Raw genomic sequence first — 16,471 nt, 5'->3', positions numbered from 1 at the left:
ATGCTGACTGATACTTGGTCAAATATTAAAAGAGCAGTTACTCTAGAATACTTTCATGGGTGGGCATGGGCAAATATATTTGTTCCCCACCACATTCAGTTTTGCATTTTAGTTAAGACATATCTGTCATTATTAATTGTAACATACCATCAGCATCTGGAGGTGATCACTTGGAACTTGTGCAGAATCTAAGGACCCTGAAATACAAAACAAGAATATTGTGTTCCCTTATGCCATCTCATTATATACAAGAAAGAGAAGAACAAAAGCAGCAAATTACTACTGCCAATAAATGTCCAATGTCCAGAAAGTGGACTTAAAAAAGCAAGCTGGTGTTTTAAGTCTTTCATTATTTATTGTAAAGTACCATCAGCATCTTATCTAGCTGAACTTCAAACCACCACCATGGTCAAGTGGTTAGAGTCACTGATTTCAAGTTACAGTAACCTCTCACACATTAGGGGTTATTGGTTCGACCCCCAATAATTGCTACGATGTATTTCCCCGTCAGTCAGAAACATGGCAGTTTCTTACAGAGGGTAGGGTTCAATTCCAGTAATGGTACATTCAAGGAACAATGCTTAGGTAAACTGCCTGCATGATAGTAGTGACATACTGTTGAAACAGGCATAAAACTAAAATCAAACAAACAAATCTCTAAAATTTAACAGAATCTAAAGATGCTGAAATACAAAGCAAGAACACTTGACTGTGTACTATTTTGCCATTTCCTAACATACAACAAACAGAAATCTAAAGCAGAAAAGTATTATTGGGGAGAAATGTCAAACCCAAAGTGACCTAAAATCAAGTTTGCCTGTTACTAAAATATATCTGTAATTATTTACTGTTACATACCATCAGCATCTGCAGCATGGTCACTCTGAACTTCCATCGTATCTAAGGACCCTGAAATACAAAAGAAAAAAGTGTACCATTTTGCCATCTCATAATGTACAAGAAAAAGAACAATAAAAAATATTACTATTAGGAAAAAATGCCAAATATTCAGAGAGTGAACTTAAAAGTAAGCTGGTCTTCTTTCATTTTTAATTGTTCAATACCATCAGCATCTGGAGAATGGTCACCCTGAATTTACAGCCACCTTCATGATAAAGTCTTTCGAGTGACTCACTTCAAATTACTGTAACTTCTCATTTAATGAGGGTTCTGGGTTCGAGACCTCCTGATGACCAAATTGCCTTTATGTGAGAATGTTAGCAGTTTTTTTATGCAGGATAAAGGTCTAGTGCTAATACTTCTATAATGACAATTAAGTAAAAAGCCCACACGACATTTGTGAAATACTACTGAAATGGCCGTAAAAGAGAATCAAACAAACAAATCTATAAAATTCTCCACAATCTAAAGATGCAGTAACACAAGAGTACCTGTATATCAGTTTTCCATCTCCTAATACACAAGATAAATCCAATAGTAGCAAATTACCGTGGCCAATCAATGTCACACATAAAGAAAGTGCCATAAAACTTAAGCTTGTCTTTTAATTAAGTGCCATCTTTCACTATTTATTGTAACATACCATCAGTATCAGCAGCATGGTCACTCTGAACTTCCTCAGACTCTAAATATCCTGAAATGCAAAAAAAGAACATTGTGTACCATAGAACTATCTCATACTATACAAGAAAGAGAAGAACAACAGCAGCAAATTACTTTATTGAAGGAATGTTTAATATCTATAAAGTTGACTGAAAAGCAAGCTGGAGTCTATGTTTGGCATATTGAGGACAAACAAAACCCCAACTGTGAGGACAGTGTTACCTAAAAAATGAGGACTTAACACATTTGAAATGTAAATTTTTGTATCACACACTTCTCTCTCTATATATGATTCATATTTACAATTTGACAAAATTCACATCATACTGGTTAACATAGCTGTGATGCTGACTGATACTTGGTCAAATATTAACAGAGCAGTTACTCTAGAATACTTTCATGGGTGGGCATGGGCAAATATATTTGTTCCCCACCACATTCAGTTTTGCATTTTAGTTAAGACATATCTGTCATTATTAACTGTAACATACCATCAGCATCTGGAGCATGATCACTTGGAACTTGTGCAGAATCTAAGGACCCTGAAATACAAAACAAGAATATTGTGTTCCCTTACGCCACCTCATTATATACAAGAAAGAGAAGTACAAAAGCAGCAAAGAAATATCTGGAACAAATGTCTAATGTGCAGTAGTGACTGAAAGAATGCTATCTTCTACTTCTTTCATCATTTATTGTAACATAAATTGTAACCAGCATCTGAAACATGATCTGTCTGAATTTCCAGCTACCTCTTGGTCAAGTGGTTAGTGTCACTGACTTTAAATCTCAGTAGCCTTTCATATAGGGAAGGTTCTGGGTAGGAGACCTGTTATCAACCATGCCCCTTTATATGAGAATGTAAGCAGTTTCTTACCTAGGATAAGGGTCTAGCACTAGTACTTCTATAATAATGATTAGGTACACTACCCCCAGGAAAAACTGGTTGAAAAAAAATACTGTTGAAACAGGTGTTATATTGTTAATTGTAACATACCATCAGCATCTGAAGCATGATCACTTGGAACTCGCACAGAATCTAAGGACCCTGAAATATAAAACAAGAATTATAGTGTGTTAATTATATACAACAAAGAGACAAATAAAAGCAGCAAATTACTATTTGCAAGAAATGTCAAAAACCCATTAAGTGTACTCAAAAGCAAGCTGGTCTTTTAAGACTCATTATTTATAGTAACATCTGGATCATGATATAACCCTTACATAATTTTAAGTTCTGCTCCAAGCCTTCATACATAAAGAGATAACTAAAATACATGTCAGCTAGAATTATAGTTCTTGTGCACTGCAATTCCAATTAATGTCTTCTACCAGTGCTTGCTGATTGAATAAATTCCCCATTTATGTCTGGACATGGATTTTTGGTAAAGGGAAATAATTCAAACCTTTGCATTTCTCCATCATGTCCTTTATTGTTGCTCAAGTTTATACAGTTAACCTCCCATTTTATGTGATTTATGCTCTGTACAAAGGTCTGACAGATGGACACAGTGGTGACTACCAGGGTATATGCTCTCTAAGCAGAGCATAAAAATCCTAACAGAAAAGTATTCTGACAAAGCTTAAGATTGTACTAGAGGGTCCACACAGCTGTGGAATGTACATTGAGTACTGGCCATTGATAGATACAAATGGCTCATCTTGGGTCTACAGTTCAAGAAAATTTCAACTTTTAATGTTAAGGTAGTTCTGCACGTTTGATAAACCGGAACTGATGGCGTAACGCCATTTTCTGGAAAACGTAGAATAAAGATTGGATTCGGCGTACGGAACAGAAAATCATTTTATGAATTAATTGCAACCTGTGAGTAAATTTATTACAATGGCACTGTTGCTATATTTTAAAGTCAAAATTTTTTATATTAAAACATATCACTTGTTAAATAATTCAAAATAACGTCTTAAAATTAGCGTGAAATGTCCGGTTTACTTTAATCATGGTCAAATATCTAAAAAATAAGCACACGGACCTATATATTTTATTTCATCAAATTATAGGCCATGTCTTTATTTACAACTGTGAGAAGTTTCATCAAAATCTACATTGTAGAAAAATTTCTATTCGCGAAAATGTTATGAAAGTTATGATTTTCCCATAGACTCCCATCATGAAATATTGCGTGAGGTCCCTATTTTTCAAATCAGTCTAGCAAAAAATCAAGCACACGACCCTATCTTTTTTATTTGCTTAATTTTCTAGGTATATTCTGAAGTTTTAAACAAGAGCTGTCACAGGAGACAGCGTGCTCGACTATTTCGATGCTGGATAGTGAAACTGGGCACATCTGAGGAAACTAGAGCTGTCACTGGAGTGTTTAATGACTCCAATTGTGGATGAAGATATTGCACAACAGCCTGAGTCTATGTCAAAAATATCAACTTAAAGTAATAAGAGAGGTAAAGATAAAATGTATCAAAACACTATATAAGTATATCCTAAGCAAAAAGGGGCATCAAAACTATAACCTAAAATTCTAAGTAAAAAGGGGGAATAATTAATAAAAAATTGGTGCAAGAGTTATGCATCTTGCGTCATATGGTGTGGGTGATGATGTTGAACAACTATTTTAAGTTTAAATCAAATCCATTCAGTAATAACAGAGACAGTGAAAGTGCATCAAAACTTTAACCTAAAATTCTAAGTAAAAAGGGGAAATAATTCATGAAAAATTCGTCCCAGAGTTATGCACCTTGCATCATATGATAAGGGTAATGATGTTGAACAATTGTTTAAGTTTGAATCAGATCCATTCAGTAATAACAGAGATAGAGTGAAAGTGCATAAAACTTTAACCTGAAATTCTAAGTAAAAAGGGGAATAATTCAGGAAAAATTGTGCCAGAGTTATGCATCTTGTGTCATATGATGTGGGTGATGATGCTGAACAACTATTTTAAGTTTGAATCAAATCCATTCAGTAATAACAGAGGTAGAGTGAAAGTGCACCAAAACTTTAACCTGAAATTCTAAGTAAAAAGGGGGAATAATTCATGAAAAAATGGTGCCAGAGTTAGCACCTTGTGTCATAAGATGTGGTGATATGCTGAACAACTATTTAAGTTTGAACAATCCATCAGTAATAACAAGTAGTGAAAGTGCACCAAACTTTAACTGAATTCTAAGTAAAAGGGAATAATCATGAAAATGGTGCCAGGTAGCATCTTGTGTCATATGATGTGGTGATGATGCTGAATAAGTATTTCAAGTTTGAATCAAATCCATTCAGTAATTACAGAGATATGTTGAAAAAAGAGAAAGTGCACCAAAACTTTAACCAAGGTGGGGACGCGGAAAGACGCCGACGCCGACGCCGGGGCGAGTAGGATAGCTCTCCTTATACTTCGTATAGTCGAGCTAAAAATCAGTGTTTAATCAAATTCTACATTGTAGAAATAATTTCGATCCAAACGTGCAGCACTACCTTAAATGTACAACTATATCATCAATGATAAAGCATTAAATAAACAGAACTGTAATGCAACACTTGCAACAAGTATACCTTTCTGATCCTTATTCTGCAAGAAATTGTACTTTTAAAGTTTGGGAATGTAAATGAAAGTAATAAAGAATCATACAGTTTCTGACATTTTCAATCATTTTATAACAATGACAAATGACTCTAATTACTGGTGACCTAACGGCTGTGTGTACATCAAGGTCTTATTTGGTATACATGTACATTATATATATATACCAGTATACACATAAGCAACAGAAAACAATATATTGTTTTAAGGCAACCATTTGGGCAGAAGTTCAAAAGCTGATTGCTGTAACATTTGGGCCAAACAATTTTTTAACACTCCTAATATCCACAAAGGATTATATATGTATGATATGTTGTCATCACTGGGCCTTGGCACTTTTTAATGAAAATTTGTGAAAACTTCCTTAGAAAGCCTCTTGTTACAAAAATGAAATGAAAATTAAATGTAAAAAGTATACCTGTTGCCATGGTAAACCACGGACACCATAGTCACAAAGAATTTCTTCATGCTCATCTATGTCTCTGTAAACAGGATGAGTAGGTCAATAATATACCACATGCGGGTGGGGGGGGCACTGTACATATCCAACAGTGACCTCCAATATAACTTAACATATCCCAAACTACAACCATCTGCAGGGTAGGATTTATACCAACCTAACAACTACAGATTGTCAAGTAAATCTGAACACCTGTGACATTGACCTTTGATCATCTGACCCCAAAAACAATTTGGGTCATCTATTCATTTGCATCTTTGGTAATTGTTCATTTGATATTAATCAAAACAAATTCGACCTTTTCATTTAGATCAATCATTGTATTAAATATAAAGTCTCTGCTATAACTGTTTCAGTGTTAATTTAATTTTTTCATTAGCTATTAAATAGAAATCAAATCGGGATAGACAGAGACTACAATAAAACCCAGAGCTGGTGTAGAATACTGGCTACACAATCTGTATTGCACCTTGCCAGACCTAAGATATTATTCCCATAAGTCTTATTCCTTGCGCTTTCCACTAATCAAAAAGCAAGTGTTACTTTCTTCCAAAATTCATCTAACACAGACAATGTTGCTATGCCACATTTCATAATTAACAGAGTAATATTAGTTACTTATGCTAACAACTAGTAATACAGTAAAGGTGAAGATAAGCGAGAACATTGTTCAGGACCAAGGAAGCTTAAGATTCCTTACAAATACCATGCATCAACCTGTTGCAGTTAAAAGCCTAAAAACTAAACTTACTTCAGTGCAAATAAAACCAATTTGCCATCCATGTTCTTCATGTGAGCATTAGCATTTTTGTCACCATGATTCACCAACCTGCAAAGCCTACTGCTTTCTTCGGTTGCATCAATACTGAAATATGAAAATAGTTCTGTTTCAAAAATCACAAACATTTTTGCAGCAAGCTTATGTCAGGACAGAGCAGACAAGCAAAGATTGCATCATAAACTGCATTACTGCAGCACTGTCTTCAGCTATGCTTCCATGGTTTACAACAGTCTTAAGCTGAGCAACCAAATACACAAGCCTTACATGAATACTGTATATGGTGCTAAACCAATCCTGTACATGATCATAAAAGGTCAGTTTGATACTAACAGTTGAATCACTTGTGCCAACATGGCCCTATATCGCTCATCTCAGCACAGTATTCTTTAAGATTTTTCTATTACTGAGAATTTGACTGTGTGTGAAACTGTGATCAACAGTCAAACTTCAATTGATTGTATCAAAGCATTGATTCTAAAGAAGCTTTATGCAAACCAATTCTCATTTTGATCTTGATTTCATCAAAATTCTTCTGATGGAGCTTCATGATTTAACCCTCAGCCTGTGATCTTGTTTCTGATCCCAAATGACTGCATTCAAACTTATTCTGGATTTTATTAAGATAATCATTCTGAGCTCCGGTAAGAAATATATTGTCTGTTGCATTCACAAGGGTTTTCTATGACAAAAGTAGACATTAGTTGATCAGAAAAAGGTTTCCTCATCAATGCTTAGGTGAGTGAATAGAGAATATCTAGAATACACACAAAGATCTGCGTAATTACTAAAATTAATGTAGTTTGGAGATTATCAGTAACAAGAAGTGGGAAAAATGTACTCCCTTGAACTGATCACATTTGCAGTTGTAATCCTACTTTACAGTCAATATGATACTTTAATGTTAGACATCCAGCTGTTACAGATGTCATTTGAGCAACAATGGTAGAGAACCATCCCATAAAGTTTGATTGAAATTAGCCAAATGGTTGCGGAGAAGATATGGTCTAAAAGGTGTTCTATTTTAAGCTCTGGTGCAATTTTAATAGGGAGCCATACAAGAAACATTCCCATGAAGTTTGGTTGAAATCTATCAGATGTCGTTTAAAGCTTCTTTTTTTTCGTTTTTTTTTTTTTTTTTTTTTGCTCTAGCAGCCATTTCATACAATTCTGGTAGGAGACCACACAAGGAACATTCCTGTGAAGTTTGATGAAAATTAGACAGGCATCTTCAGAGGAGAAGCCATTTCAAGGCAATTGTTGACACATGACGACGACAGACAATCACTAGTCACAATAAATCACCATGAGCACTTACTGCTCAGGTGAGCTAAAAATTACTTTAATTAGTAAACAAAGTCAAAACATGATGACATTGCTTCAAGAGTTTCCTTATATATGAAAACATGCCTAGTGCATAAAATGCAATTTCAAAAAGTGAATAACATTTTAAAGTTTTATCAGACTGTTTTGTTGAATTTTAAAGTAATCATATAAACGAACTGACCAAGTTTTGGGAAGATTAGCTTTTAACTTCTTGAAGTGTCATGGAATTATGCCCAAGAGAAAAAGTTATTGAAAAATTATCTAAAAGCAATACTTCTGCACTTCTAACTGGTATCCAACTGTCACTAAATTTCAAGTCTGTATTAGCTGAGAATACTGTGACACAAACATCAGTAATTAAGTACTGGTATCTTATTGTGACAAATCCTGGTACTCCGATTTAGTGAAGTGAAGGTTCAAGTACACAGTGTCTTGTACACCATCTCTTTTTTAACTAAATGACTACCTTACTCTTTATTGTTTGTTTTCATGAATAAGTAGAATTAATTTACCAGTAACTTCTACCATCTTTTGAATAGAAGAAACGGAATCCTGTACTTTTAAGAGCTTCTCTTTTTTCCCCTTCCTCACCAGACACAATTTCTCCACAATACACTAATAAGAAGTCACCTTTGTGTCTGTGAACTGTTGTTTTAACTCCTCTTCCTGAAACATGATATACATGTGGAACTTCTGGCACTGTATAAATACATTCAACAATAATTGTTTGTTTGTTTGTTTTGGGTTTAACGCCGTTTTTCAACAATATTTCAGTCATGAAACGGCGGGCAGTTAACCTAACCAGTGTTCCTGGATTCTGTACCAGTACAAACCTTTTCTCTGCAAGTAACTGCCAACTTCCCCACATGAATCAGAGGTGGAGGACTAATGATTTCAGACATAATGTCTCAACAATAAAGGTTGGAATGTAGAACTTCCTTAAAAGGTTTTTGAACCACATAATTTCTCTTAAACAGTGAAATTAAAACATTAAAACATAGACTTGACAATGCTGTTGAAACTGTAGTAGCCTATCATTTTTTCCTCTACCAGACCTATTCAAAATGGACCAAATGTCATAAATTTCTCTTTTCTCAGTAGTACAAATCATTAAAAAATTAGTCATACTGACATATGTCCAAAGAGTATTAGCAGTTTTCATGTGGAAAGTACATTCAATTTGAATTACGTGTTCCAACAGCGGCCAACATTGCTGCGGGCTGAATCGGTAGCATTAGAGTGTGCATTTAAAATTACACTTTCACAAAAAAGGTGACACGAGTGTGGTAAAACAGAATGTGCTTTCACTGGTAAATGAATATCTTAATTCTTTATGCATTAGTACAAGAAATGGGAAAAATATTCTAATATCTTCCACATTTTATAATAACATAATAACAAAAGTAACTGCAACGCAACAGCACTATGATCACAGTTTGCAATTAAACAAAAACATATTAAAAACCATCAATAAATAAAAATGGAGTAACTTCAATACTTTGTTAAATTGTGTTTCTAACAAATTTTTAAGTCTAACATTGGCACTTCTGAGGATCCTCATAATAAACAAGTCAAGAGGAAAACTGGAATGACAATGCAGCTGTACAATAGCAGCAATTTCTCATGAAAGGCAGCTTAAATTCGGTGTACAAGCATTTCCCATAAAAAGTTGCTTTCCAGATATATTAAATAAACAAGAGGACCATGATGGTCCTGAATCGCTCACCTGCCCCAACATGACCCAGATCCAAATCTGACCTAAAGATCATCAAGAATAGCATTCTGACCAAGTTTCATTAAAATACGGTCATAAATACGGCTTTCAGAGTGTTAACTAGCTTTTCCTTTGATTTGACCTGGTGACCTAGTTTTTGACCCATCATGACCTAAATTCCAGTATGACCTAAAGATGAACAAGCTGAACATTTTGACCAAGGTTCATAAAAATAAAGATATAAATGTGGTACCTATAGTGTTAACAAAATTTTCTTCTGATTTGACCTGGTGACCTAGTTTTTGATCCCACATGATCCACATTTAAACTTGACCTGAAGATCATAAAGATTAATATTCTGACTAAGTTTCATAGAGATATTGTCATAAATGTGGCCTCTAGTGTGTGTACAAGTTTTTGTTTTGATTTGACCTTGTGACCTAGTTTTTGACCCTAGATAATTCATGTCAAACTGTGAAAAGATTTTGTTAAGGGTAATATTCTGACCAAGTTTCATTAAGATTGAGCCAAAATTGTGACCTCTAGAATGTTCGCAAGTTTTTCCTTTGATCTGACCTAGTTTTTGACCCCAGATGACCCAATATCGAAATCGTCCAAGATTTGACTAAGGCTAACATGCTGACCAATTTTCATGAAGATCCATTGAAAAATATGGCATATAGAGAGTTCACAAGGTTTTTCTATTTTTAGACCTACTGACCTAGTTTTTTATTGCAGGTGACCCAGTTTCAAAATTGACCTAGGAATCATCAAGGTAAACATTCTCACCAATTTTCATGAAGACCCATTGAAAAATATGGCCTCTAGAGAGGTCACAACGTTTTTATATTTTTAGACCTACTGACCTAGTTTTGAATCGCATGTGACCCAGTTTCAAACTTGACCTAGATATCATTACGATGAATATTCTGACCAATTTTCATGAAGAAACATTGAAAAATATGGCCTCTAGAGAGGTCACAAGGTTTTTCTATTTTTAGACCTATTGACCTAGTTTTTGATCACAGATGACCCAGTTTCATTACTGACCTAGATATCATCAAGGTAAACATTCTGATCAATTTTCATGAAGATCCATAGAAATATATGGCCTCTAGAGAGGTCAAAAGGTTTTTCTATTTTTAGACCTACTGACCTAGTTTTTGATCGCAGGTAACCCAGTTTCGAACTTGACCTAAGATGAACATTCTAATCAATTTTCATGAAGATCCATTGAAAAATATGACCTCTAGAGAGGTCACAAGGTTTTTCTATTTTTAGACCTACTGACCTAGTTTTTAATTGCCTGTAACCCACTTTCGAACTTGACCTAGATGTCATCAAGGTGAACATTCTGACCAATTTTCATGAAGATCCATTGTAAAAAAAAATATGGTCTCTAGAGAGGTCACAAGGTTTTTCTATTTTTAGACCTACTGGCCTAGTTTTGGACAGCATGTAACCCAGTTTTAAACTTGACCTTGATATCATGAAGGTGACCAATTTTCATAAAGATCCCATGAAAAATGTGACCTCTTGAGTGGTCATAAGCAAAAGTTTATGGACGGATGCACGGACGGATGCTGCGTGATCACAAAAGCTCACCTTGTCACTTTGTGACAGGTGAGCTAAAAACAATTTTGGCATATTTCCTGTCCTGTCAATACGGATATAACTCAAGACCTCATTCACTTACCTTTAGTGTGGTATAGCTGAACTTTAAATCCTGGAGGGTCTTCATCTTTCATCATCCATTCTGTGGCAATTGATAGCTGAAATTTTCTTTTTCCCCATGTTTTTGCCGAGCTGAAAAAAGTTTCACGTTTACAGTTAACTTGCCTCTGAAATTCAGCAGAGTCTGCCAATTTGCCATGTTTAACAACTTGTTTTCTCAGTATGCAGCATTTTCCTACACTGAGCTCACACCAATCAGGACCCCAACACTTACAGGAAGTGCTTTCTATAGTATTTCTGGAAAGGTGAATGCAAAGCTAGTATAAGTGCATAGGAAAATTTAAGGAAATAAGAATTACTTACACTTGTTTTGCATTCACTGGGCTTGCCTAATCATAATTATTACCAGGCCTTCCAATTAACATCAGCTTGCAAATAATTCCCTTCTCTTAAGAAATTTCTCTTTGGTAGAAATTAAGACAGTATTATGAGAGCTACTACAGTTTGCAAAATTGGTTAAGAGTTTGGAGGGTTTCAGACAGTCGCAATCGAAGATACATGTAACATGATCTATAGTACTGTTTACCTGTAACAATATGGTGGAGTCTAGACATGCTTTACATCACTATGGAAAACATAAATTTAAGTGCAGCGCGTACAGGAAAGTGATCCAGCATGGCGATGGAGACAGTGAGACCTATTGTGTAGACTGAAATCGCAGATTCTTTTCATGAGCTAGTACTGTTGAAATTTTAGAACACCAAACCAATGAAAACACGTACATTGTGTACATGTAGACTACACAGCTGTGTTTTCAAATGTTTACTTACGATAAATCTGAAAATTTATAAGTAAATTTAACATACCTATAGACAGAAAAATCAATTTAATTTCGCAAGATTAAGTTTTTAAATTATCTGATAAATTTTGATAATCATTTGTGCCGCTGTCCTCGTGAAAACGTTGCAACAACATTTTTGTCAGAAAAGTTCTCAATTACTTTGGTCCTTCTAGTGTTTTAGACGCTGCGGAGTGGAGATATAATCCGTAAGTAAAAACTAGCTTGGTATTTCCTGATTCTGTGTCAAATTAGTTTGAAATTGAATATTTCATAAGCGGTTATGAAACAGTGCTGTGACCCTGCTCACACCCCTTCATTAGTACTGGCTTAAGTTGTGGTTCAGGGGAAGAGCATAGCTGTTGGAATCCAGATCTAGAGGTCATGACTACTAGTAAGAAACCCAGGAAACAACTCTCAAACATGATTAATAAAAGTTGTACAAGTAAGAACTTGTCAAACTATATAGATATAAAATAAACTAATTTCTTTCCAGCTCAAGGGGTATTTTATTTTCATGACTACATCCTAGTCGAGATCAATGATATCGAAGTACTAGTGAGAAATATTAGTAACAACACGGACGACTTTAAGACCCACAGCACTTAACATCTTATACACTGGAACCTCATTATAATGCGGTAATCGGGTTCCATGGTCCGCGGTCGCATTATAAACAGGGTTACAAATATAACGAGGTATTTTGTACTGATCTCCACCCTCTTATACTTTAACACAGATCACAGCCTGCCACTGAGAGCAATTTCAGCTAAAATGTAGTTATTGGTGATGAATTACTAATGGTTTCACATTAAAGTATTATACTTTTCCCAAATAAATTTCATGTCTTCAAAATAAGAAAAAAAAGAAAGAAAAAAAAAAAAGAAAATGTAAGTACACTAATTTTCAGAATAAATGTGTCTGACATTATCGTGAAAAACACATTTTTACTGGTTATAGCAACTTACTTTTGTGTGGGATTGAAAGGTAAGGTTTAAAAATTGATTCTATATTGCCAAAATATTGTTGAAAAAGAAATCTTGAACAAATCAGAATTTAGATCGTGACGATCTAAAAAATAAGACCGCAAACGGATGCAGTCCCGAAAAGGACTGATTTCATTTGCTGTCTCTGAAAATTGCTAACTAGCAATGTGAAAAAAAATGTTCATAAGTATAAAGGAATTTATACTGATAAGACAAAACAAAAAAAAACCCAATAATTGAGATTGATGCATTGTTTATGCTGGCTATTCTATTCTATTTAGATTTTTATCGTTGGTACCGGTTGCCCATATGACCAACTCCTCCAGAAGAGATTAGTCATTTTAGAATGTGGGGGATAGTGCAAGATACAGAAAGCATCCCAATTCCAGAGACACTCCTGGTTCTTTTACGTGCCAGGTGTATAGCACCCATACATGGGACCTCAGTTTCCAAGTCTCATCCGAAAGACTGCTTTAGTAATTTTAGTTGCATGATCTGCCCCGGGAATCGAACCCGCAACCCCAATTATGTGTCTTAATTCCTGCAAATGAAACTGACTGTGCAAGTAAGTAGAAAGTTAACCATAACATGATAAATGGATTACAAAATAGTCTGCAGAGCTGTAACTTAAAATATAGTGACATTAACTCATTTGTCCCTGGTGTATACTTATTGGCAGTTATTTTTCCTTAAAGAGTATTTATTTCTCTAAGAATTGACACCAAGATTGTCAAGATCGGTGAAGAAGTGATGGTTTTATGTGATGAAACACAAGATGACTGTATTTTTCCCATAGACATTGAATGTAGAGTCGAATACCTTGTGGTTTTTTAGAGTATAAAATTTTTGCTGGTCCATGTAATTGACTTTTGTCATTAGTTACGGTGTTTGGATGATGTTTATTAGATTTTAGAATACATTTGATGTGCACAAGGGTTTTGGGGGGTTGTAGAAGGGGAGGGGTGTAGTAGTTTAAGTCATGGCCACGCGCTGTACACCTGTGCTCCACAGCACACAACAAACTCAATGTCATCTGCCCAGGATTAATGTTTCTAGCCTTTTACAAAAGAAAGCACTCCTGTTTAAAGAAATGGACTTGACCAAACTGTAAGCCGGAAGATCCCATTGTAAAAATCTAGGTATAAATGGGTCAATAGTGAGGTGCAGTATAGATGAAACTTAAAGTAGATTGTTTGGGATATTGTCATGGCTTTTCCCGTTGATAGATAGCACTTAAAGATATATTATGCAAAAGATTTACAGGCAGGGCGTTTCATTTTTTCTGTGCCCGATCATAAAGTGTCTGCACATGTCATGCTCCGAGTTAGTCCTGGCTTCCAAAACTTTAAATGCCAAAAAATTTATATTTTGTTGTTTGTTTTTTTTTCATAGTTGCGGCTTTAGACTGTGAAACCATACCAAAATAAAAAGTTGTCAAACTTTTCGTCGCAAACGTAGTCAACTGAAATTTTGAACGAACACGTACGGGTATCTTGATAAAGTAATCACTTCTACATCAGTTAACACCATTTATCAAATTCTGCAAAGAAATCTTACAATAAAATCGCCGATTTCTTCAAGTCACTGTTAATTCAGCATCATTTCTGCGGCCATTGTTGAATAGCTACAACGAGATTCTCGCATGACATAACCGCGCGAGCCGCTAAAAATGTACATGCCGAGCACCTAGTAAACAAAAGAAATGAATTATACATACAAGTTTTCTTAAGGATTTATCTATGAAAGTAATAATTCAAATCAATTTGAATAAAAAATAACCATTTACCCAAGGTTTTTTTTGCCACCGGGATGCTGATGCAACTTCAAACGCGAAGCGGCACATGTAAGTGCTCTCTTAGCAGTTCGCGCGGGTGAAAGGTCGGTCTAGCTTTTCAGAGCAGTTCGAAATTTTCAGGTAGTTCTGCCATCAATTATGTGTACAAATTAGTTAAAAACAAATATGTAGGCAATTCAGGACCCGCCCTGGCGAATAATTGGTTGTAGCCAAATAAAGAAAAAAACTGTTCAAATCATACAAAATTTTGTTTAAAATTGCAAAATGGACCATCAATTTTGTAGCCAAATTGAAAAATTTGTAGCGAAAGTGGCATTTTATTAGCCATTGGCTACAGTGACTGATGGCAGAGCAGGCCCTGCAATTTAATTTTTAGTGATGATCATAGCTTTTCCATAACAACTATCATATATATACACCTGGTATACACTGTCAATAATAAGGGAGTTCTAGAGCTCTGAAAAGTAAAGTTGGAAAAGTGTAGTGATAGTAGGTTTATAAGCCACTTCCAACACCCTTGCTGTTGGGTTAACCCTGTAGTGACAGGTTGAGTGTTCGCCTGCAGACCACAAGGTCCGGGGTTCGAGCCCAAGAAGGGACCTTGGTATTTTCCCTTCCAGGATTTGCTCTAAATAGGAGTACTGATCTTCAAAACACACAAATATTTGATAAATCATTAAATGAAGAACACCTCTACCAATAATTTACCTGACCATTACATGTTCTGCCATATTGTCCTGTACAATGAATACTGAAATGTTCTTTAAAAGTTGCCCCCCCCCCCCCCCCCCAACCACCCTTTCACCTTTAGACTGCTATATTTCTAAAATTGTCTGGGCCATCATTCAATTTGGGAAATACCATTTACTGTAAAAAAGGGGTGCTTACCAAAAAATACTGACTGAACAACGAACAGTGCAGACCATGATCAGACTGGTCGCAAAGGCAGAAACAATTTGGCTAAGGGTTAAATATCTGTTTACCATTTTGTAAGGAAATAAAAATAAAGAATTGCTGATGACATATGTGCAATTTAGTTTAACGTGAAATTTAAGCACTGAGACATTTTTGCAAATGTATTGAAACAAAGATATGTAATTTTTCTGAAAATGGCGAGTTTTTAAAGGCACTAAGCTCTTCCAAAATGTGGCCTCTTTGTGTGGCTCTTTTCAGGAATTCAATATGTACTGATAAACTGACAGTTGTTTTGTAGAGTTATAAATGTATGTTTTATATGTTATTCAAATTTGTGTGAAACAACTTTTATTTCTAGGATTTAGTGTTGTTTGAATTTTTTTATCAAAATGTAAGACAAAGTCTCAGTGATGTGCTAATGCAAATTTATCAGCACATATCTCAGCTGTCACTCAACAATGCATTCGTTTCATGTGTCTGGGGGCAATTTCGCCAAATATCAACAAGACAGTATCACTGAATGACTGATACATATAGATCACTGTTTTTTCTATACATCTTTTCAGTTATTATCTAATAAATTAGATTTGTTGACTAATTGCACTTTAATGAGACTTAAACAAATGGGACAGAGGATATAGGGGGACAACACGCCAAAACACCAGATAAATTAAGAATGAAATTCAATGTATTTATGTGACTTGTATATAAATGTTAATGAAAGTTTTAAGATGCTAATATTCTGTGTTGCTATGGGATGTCTCCTTGTAGTGTAAAGAAACATGTTTACTTCAGTAAGAATTCTAGGTTCAAATCCTAGCAGGAAGCCCTGGCACATAGAATCAGTATAATTATATTTACCTATTTCTATAAA

At 35.0% G+C, this 16,471-nt stretch overlaps 1 protein-coding gene across 1 annotated transcript; it reads right to left on the bottom strand.

Moving 5' to 3' along the window:
* Positions 1–1,542: 1,542 nt before the first annotated feature.
* Positions 1,543–15,413, bottom strand: LOC123543361 (N-lysine methyltransferase KMT5A-like). The gene is made up of 9 exons (XM_053547311.1): positions 15,391–15,413; positions 11,894–11,900; positions 11,086–11,230; positions 8,188–8,341; positions 6,323–6,436; positions 5,530–5,593; positions 2,561–2,611; positions 2,055–2,105; positions 1,543–1,594 (listed from the first exon to the last, which is right to left on the bottom strand). Exons 1-7 carry the CDS (start codon positions 15,411–15,413, stop codon positions 2,603–2,605), a joined length of 516 nt encoding a protein of 171 aa, XP_053403286.1. The 3' UTR covers positions 1,543–1,594; positions 2,055–2,105; positions 2,561–2,602.
* Between the last annotated feature and the right edge of the window lie 1,058 nt (positions 15,414–16,471).

The sequence above is a fragment of the Mercenaria mercenaria genome, chromosome 7 (assembly GCF_021730395.1).
Source record: "Mercenaria mercenaria strain notata chromosome 7, MADL_Memer_1, whole genome shotgun sequence".
In the NCBI taxonomy this organism is placed as follows: Eukaryota; Metazoa; Mollusca; class Bivalvia; order Venerida; family Veneridae; genus Mercenaria; species Mercenaria mercenaria.
The sequence above is the reverse complement of the archived record's forward strand: the minus strand, read 5'-3'. Positions and strand labels throughout refer to the sequence as shown.

Bases quoted from the DNA above. Each gene is read 5' to 3' on its own strand.
- LOC123543361 (XM_053547311.1), bottom strand. From the start codon at position 15,413: ATGGCAGAACATGTAATGGTCAG. The intron at 8,342-11,085 runs GTAAGTGAATGA...ATCATGTTTCAG, and splicing joins TCAGCTATACCACACTAAAG to GAAGAGGAGTTAAAACAACA. The intron at 6,437-8,187 runs GTAAATTAATTC...TTCATATTTCAG, and splicing joins AAAGATGGTAGAAGTTACTG to TATTGATGCAACCGAAGAAA.